This window comes from Mixophyes fleayi, chromosome 4, assembly GCF_038048845.1.
Source record: "Mixophyes fleayi isolate aMixFle1 chromosome 4, aMixFle1.hap1, whole genome shotgun sequence".
NCBI lineage: Eukaryota > Metazoa > Chordata > Amphibia > Anura > Limnodynastidae > Mixophyes > Mixophyes fleayi.
Genome location: NC_134405.1, coordinates 143,950,465 through 143,956,618, shown reverse-complemented (window position 1 = coordinate 143,956,618; position 6,154 = coordinate 143,950,465). Strand labels below are relative to the sequence as shown.

At 34.7% G+C, this 6,154-nt stretch overlaps 1 protein-coding gene across 1 annotated transcript; it reads left to right on the top strand.

Annotated features, from left to right (window-relative positions):
* LOC142152181 (uncharacterized) lies at positions 1–5,183 on the top strand. The gene is made up of 12 exons (XM_075208540.1): positions 1–775; positions 855–926; positions 1,040–1,090; positions 1,912–1,974; positions 2,055–2,117; positions 2,588–2,650; positions 2,848–2,916; positions 3,106–3,204; positions 3,329–4,127; positions 4,277–4,366; positions 4,586–4,918; positions 5,125–5,183. The coding sequence occupies exons 1-10, from the start codon at positions 169–171 to the stop codon at positions 4,278–4,280; spliced, it is 1,890 nt and encodes a 629-aa protein (XP_075064641.1). The 5' UTR covers positions 1–168; the 3' UTR covers positions 4,281–4,366; positions 4,586–4,918; positions 5,125–5,183.
* The last annotated feature ends 971 nt before the right edge of the window (positions 5,184–6,154 follow it).

Below are 6,154 nucleotides of genomic sequence, written 5' to 3'. Positions count from 1 at the left end.
TAATTTATTTTTAATACAACTGAATTTTTTTTTTAGTCAAGTACTTGTGTAGTTTAATTAATTGTTATTAGTATTATAGTAGGATATTGTACTGTATCCTTAGGCAAGTGTTGTTAAATAGTCAATAGTTTTTATTTATTTTTGCAAAGAAAATTTATTAGAGTAGCCATGTCTAGGGAGCGTAGGGATTCTTCTTCTTCTTCTACACAGGGAACCCAAGAAGAAATTGTCAGCAGTGGCGAGGAATGGAGAGACCGTCCTGAGGAGCGCCAAGAAGAAAGAAGGCGGCAGCAGTTTGTGAGCAGCGTGCAAGCCAGCACAAGCACCCAGCAGCAACATCTTACAGAGAGTGGATCTGATGATGAAGAAGGACCATCTGTAACACGATCCAGGCGCTTCACACTTGAGGAGAATGAAGTCCTTGTTGCTGGGGTACTGCAACATTACGAGACACTGAAGGGTGCCCAATCGCTGAAGGCGTCCTTCAAGCATAAGCAGAAGATTTGGTCCCAGATTGCCTCTGCTGTGTCCGCAGTAGGTGTTCGAGTACGATCAGTTGCGGTTTGCATGAAACGCTTTCGGGACTGCAAGCGCACCACGAAGGCAAAGATGGCAGCCGTTGCCCGTCATTCTAGGGGAACCGGTGGTGGCAAGCCACTGCGCCTAAAATTTAAGCCTTGGGAGAAGAAGATGCGGCAAATTCTCAGTGATGATCTTGTGGAAGGAGTGGAAGGGACAGTGGACACCCTTGATCCATCCACCTTCCAGCCACGAGGTATGTATAATTGTCTATAAAAGTGACGATGTCAATTAAATTTGTATAGAATTCTAAAATTATTTTTACAATTTTGCAGAACAAGATGCAGCACAAAGGAGAAGACATGAAAGTGAAGCAGTACCCCGGAAGAGAAAATCCAAATCAGGAGGTAAATGGCAAATGTATAATAATTTTTTTTTTTTTTGTAATTTTTTTTTTTACTTGCCTTGCCAAAATCTTATATAAAGATGTACTAATAAATCTTTCTTTAATGTATTTTAGATTTGGGTTCTTCTCAAGGACACAAGGGCCAGAGGAGTGTCGAAGGAGAAGGTATGATATAAAGATGTAACATGCATGTATACATGCTCCATAGATTACATACTTTACACTACACATTACACCCATTATAGTGCTAGATTTACTAAGCTGCGGGTTAGCAAAAGTGTGGCTGTTGCCTATAGCAACCAATTAGATTCTAGCTTTATATGAAAGCTAGAATTAGATTGATTGCTATAGGCAACATCCCCAATTTTTCTAATCAACAGCTTATTAAATGTAGCCCTTAAACTTTTAACCTTAAAGCAATATTATTCACACATAACAGTTTTTATGGACAATATCACCTATGTTAAATAAAAAAAAAAAAAGTTCCATAATAAAGTTGTTTATTATTTTGTTAGGTTTTACATCAAAATTTAATCAAACATATTTGTGTATGTATGTACATACATCATCATCACCATTTTTTTTTTAGTGCCACAGATTCCACAGCACTGTATCGAGAAATCACTCACATCAGTCCCTGCACCATTCCAATAGCAGTCAATTAACCTACAAGTGTGTGTATATATATATATATCTACATGTACACATACATATCTACATATACACATACATATTTACATGTTTATAATTTTGTAATAGTAAGATAGAAATGTATATCATTTGTCTATTAATACCAGGGAATTGATGTCACACTTGTTACTATAATTATTGCATGCAATTACTATATATCAAAAAAATATTCTTCCAATGTAAAATGTAAGTTGTTATTTTTGGTGCATCTAATATTTCCATAAAATTGTCCAAAAACAAAAATGTAATGTTATTGCTTCTATATAACTAAAAATAAATTTTATTTTTTATTATAGGTGTGACATTGCTTATGCCAAGACAAGTCGCAGTGGAAGTAGCGACAACGGCTTCCAATCAAGGTATATATTGTGATCAAGTAGATAGAATATATTTTAAATATAGTACATTTTGCAAAGCTTATTATAATTATTTGTTACAGAAAAAGAAAGCCGTTTAACCAAGTCTACTCATCCTGCCCAAACTGTTGAACCAAATAAAAAAGGTAATTATATTTACATTGTAAAACAATATGCATATATCTCCTTCTCTCTCTTTTACTATAACTCTCTCTCTTGTTATATCACTGTCGCTCTTAGGTCTATCAATGTCTCTCTCTATTTTACTCTCTCTCTCTCTCTTTCTCTCTCTCTCTTTCTCGCTCTTTCACTATCACTCTCTCTTTTACTATAACTCTCTCTCTTGTTATATCACTGTCGCTCTTAGGTCTATCAATGTCTCTCTCTATTTCACTCTCTCTCTCTCTCTCTCTTTCTCGCTCTTTCACTATCACTCTCTCTTTTAACTGTCACTCTCCCTCTTTTTTTCTTTAATATTGCTTTATCTCTCTCTATCTTTTCCTTTCACTATCACACTCTCTCACTCACTATTCCTCATTGTCACTCTTGATTACTATTTAAATCCTTGTCAACAATTAATAATAGCATCTAATAGTATTTTAAAATTAACTTACAGCTCACAAGAGAAGAAGAGTGACTGAGGTACACGTCTCGGAACCTGTTGCTGATGTACAGCGAGGTAATGTTTACACAGAATTAATTTTTTGTTTGGTCTCAGCAACTTTTTTTTTTAATGTCTCATTTTTTTTCATCTATATACCTATCTATCTATCTCTCTATCTATCTATCTATCTATCTATCTATCTATCTATCTATCTATCTATATATAGATATATATGTAATAATTTATTTTATCTAATTTATTTTTATGTATAGAAGGCCGACCCGTTGAAGAGATGTGTGAAGAAGGGGGAACATCAGTAACCCTTGCTCATAGTCGTGAAGGTATGAAGATGTTGAAAATTGTGTGTACATAACTATCTAGCAATATAATCGTATTTTTTTTTCAGATCCATAGGAATATACATATTGTAATTGTACACATGTATCATTTTAGATAATGAAATGTCTCACATATTTTTGGGGTATTTAATAGACAAATTTTAATTTTTATTTGTTTATTTTATGTTTTAGAATCCATCATCCCAAGGGAACAGGTGGTAACACCAGTATCCACCTTTTTTTCTCAAGCTGCCATGGAAGAAATAGCATCTCCTGTCTGCTCAGTAACCGGTGACTAATTTTTTTTATTTTTTTTTAATCAGAATACATGCATGACTCAAATTATTTTAAACATTGAAATCATATAATGTAATATCTGAATAATTGATGTAGTATTTTTTTTTTGGTTTTACAGAGGAATTAGAACATGACAGTCAATCACTGACATTTTCGCCAGTTGACAGTTTGGTCCACGAAGATGCTGCAACAAGATTTGAGATGCTACAGCAAGCCTTCCCCAACCTTCAAGTTCCAACCACCGAAGGGGAAGGTCCATCTCAAGCAAGGGTACCTTCCACAGGCACCAGTCTTCCAACACAACTGGTGCACGGTCTGCCAGAACAAGCCACTCGGTTTCATTCCATCACAGACTTTGCCAGAAAGATGGAAGGAAGGCAGGAAACATCTCGCCGAAATATGGAAGACAGAGTTCAGAGAATTGGTGACTCGGTAGACCGTTTAACGTCTGTTGTGGAAGAGGTACGAAGCTCCCGTAATACCACCAATTCGTTACTGGAGCGACTCATCACAGTGCACAGTGAAATGTCAGCATCGATTCAAGTAAATAACAACTTACAAACGCGAATGGCTGCTGCAATGGAGCAGAATACAGCAGTGTATTACCAGATGAATCAATCCATGGCACAGATGCATATGCTACAACAACAACAGACAATGCATCTGCAAATGCTGTCAATGCATGTAATGAATATCAGTGAAGAGCTGATGCTCCGGCGAGTACAGGGTAATGTTTCAGTCCCATTAGCCGATTGGAACATTTCTGGATTTGTTCCCCCAACACCACAGCAGAGGACGTCATCTGCACTACACACCCCCGTGGTGGAAGTAAGAAGAGCGGAGTCAGCAAGGAGGAGATTGTTACAGGAACATCCAGAAGAGGAAATCATCAACCCCGTCTCATCTGAGGAAGAAGGGTAAGAAAATGATTAGTTAAAAGAAGCGTATAACTGATAATAGGTTAGTGACATAAAAACAAAAATATGTCATATGTACAGTAATGTCTATAAGTTTCTTATACGAATGTAAATGTATCCTAATTTCTATGTTTTACATTCAATTCTAGGTAACCCAGAAGCATCGTGGATCAAAATGCGTAGGAAGTGAAAGCAAGAGGACAACATCATCCAAAAGCATTACGTTACAATGTTATTTGGTATTTATTTATTTCTCTCTAGGATGCATGCCTGAAATGTCTGAGTCTCCGTGTGTGTATGTGTGTCTGTCTCCTCGTGTGTGTGTGTGTGTGTGTGTGTGTATATATATATATATATATATATATATATCTATATATACATAAATATATCTTTCCTTTTTTTTTTTATTCTTGAGAAAATTTAAGTAATCATATTTTTTGTTTTTTATCCTAACACAGGAAAAAGTGAAATGTACAGACCTTTCAACATCAGGAATGATCAGCATTGTTAAATATTTGGTGAGTTTGTTTCAGTTTATTCTTTTTCATAAAAATGTAATTTTTTAATTTTTTTTGCAGAATGGAAGGGATATGATGTGACATGGACAATGAATATTGTACTCCATACTGATCCTTCCTTGTTTTAAAAGTTATGTTTGTATTTTGTTAAAAAATACAGGTTTTACATACACTTCTTTCTTTTTACTTTTTTAAGATTGCACCCAAATATTGGATGGATACAACTTTCAGGAACATGGAATGGAAAATTGCAGACATAACTAGAGTTTTCAGGTAAAAAACTATATAACTATTGACTTAGACATACATTTTTAATGCAGTCTATTTTTGAATGTTAACATTTTTCTCCTTATCAAGAGTCAATAGGATATGTTTTGTGTCCATATAAACTAAAGCACTATATCAATGTTCCAGTATTTAGATGTGAAATGTAATATTAATTTCAAAGATAAGCTTTTAATAAAAAAAATTTCTTGCAGATGTTCGGATGGAATTGGTGGATGTCATTTTAAAGAAACAGCTTGAATATCCAAGGGCCTGAATGAACTTAAGAAAAATGTATTAAAAATCTTATGTATTTTGTACAATAAAATTTTACTTTTGAATTTATTGTTCCTTTAATTATTAGATAGATACACCTTCATCAAATGCAGTTACCTTGCTAATATTTTAGGGGGATAGTATTACCATTTTTTAAAGTTGGGATGTTGTAGACTTGTTAACTGTGAACTACTGCAACCATTTTTTTTAAAAAAAAAAAGCAGCACATGACAATAGAGAGAATAGACATGACATTTTTACATGTACCCTAAACTTTTTTGTATACATGTATGACGGTTGTAATGGCTCCTACTCTGATATATAGTCATTAGTGGTTAAATTTGCATACATATTTTTAATTTAATTAAATATAAAATTAAAAAAGTTGTGGTTAGGTAAGAAATAGTATTATTAAATTAACTTCCAGGGAAAGAGTTGAATGTTTAACACTCAAGATAGCAGTTTGAGATAATTTTCAATGGGATTAAACTAAGTATAGCGTTTTCTTTAAAAAGGTATTGATACAACAGGGTGTATTATAGCCAAACAACTTGGGTGATAGGCACTATAGCAGGGGTAAGAATGCCATAATGACTAAACACCCACAGACTGTTCAGCGCTGGCCTGGATTCGCTAACAAGGGTGTTCCCCTTGAAAAATGTAAGCGTGCCACCCCACTATTGACACCCAGGCCAGTGCTGATACCACTAGGGCTCTTCCTACTAGGCAGGGGCTCTGGGTAGTAGGGTAATAGTATGGAAAAAAAAAAAAATCAGATTTGTGGAACTACATGTCCCAGGCAGCCATGTTTGCAAAATTATTGTCCCCACGCTGCTACTAGTATAAGTACAAGCACCAGCATACCCACTTAGCAAAATAGTAAAATAAAATCACAACAACCTCATTACCCAAAAAAAATATTTATATAAAAGAAACCAACAAAAAATTTTGTTTTGTGGAACTACAGGT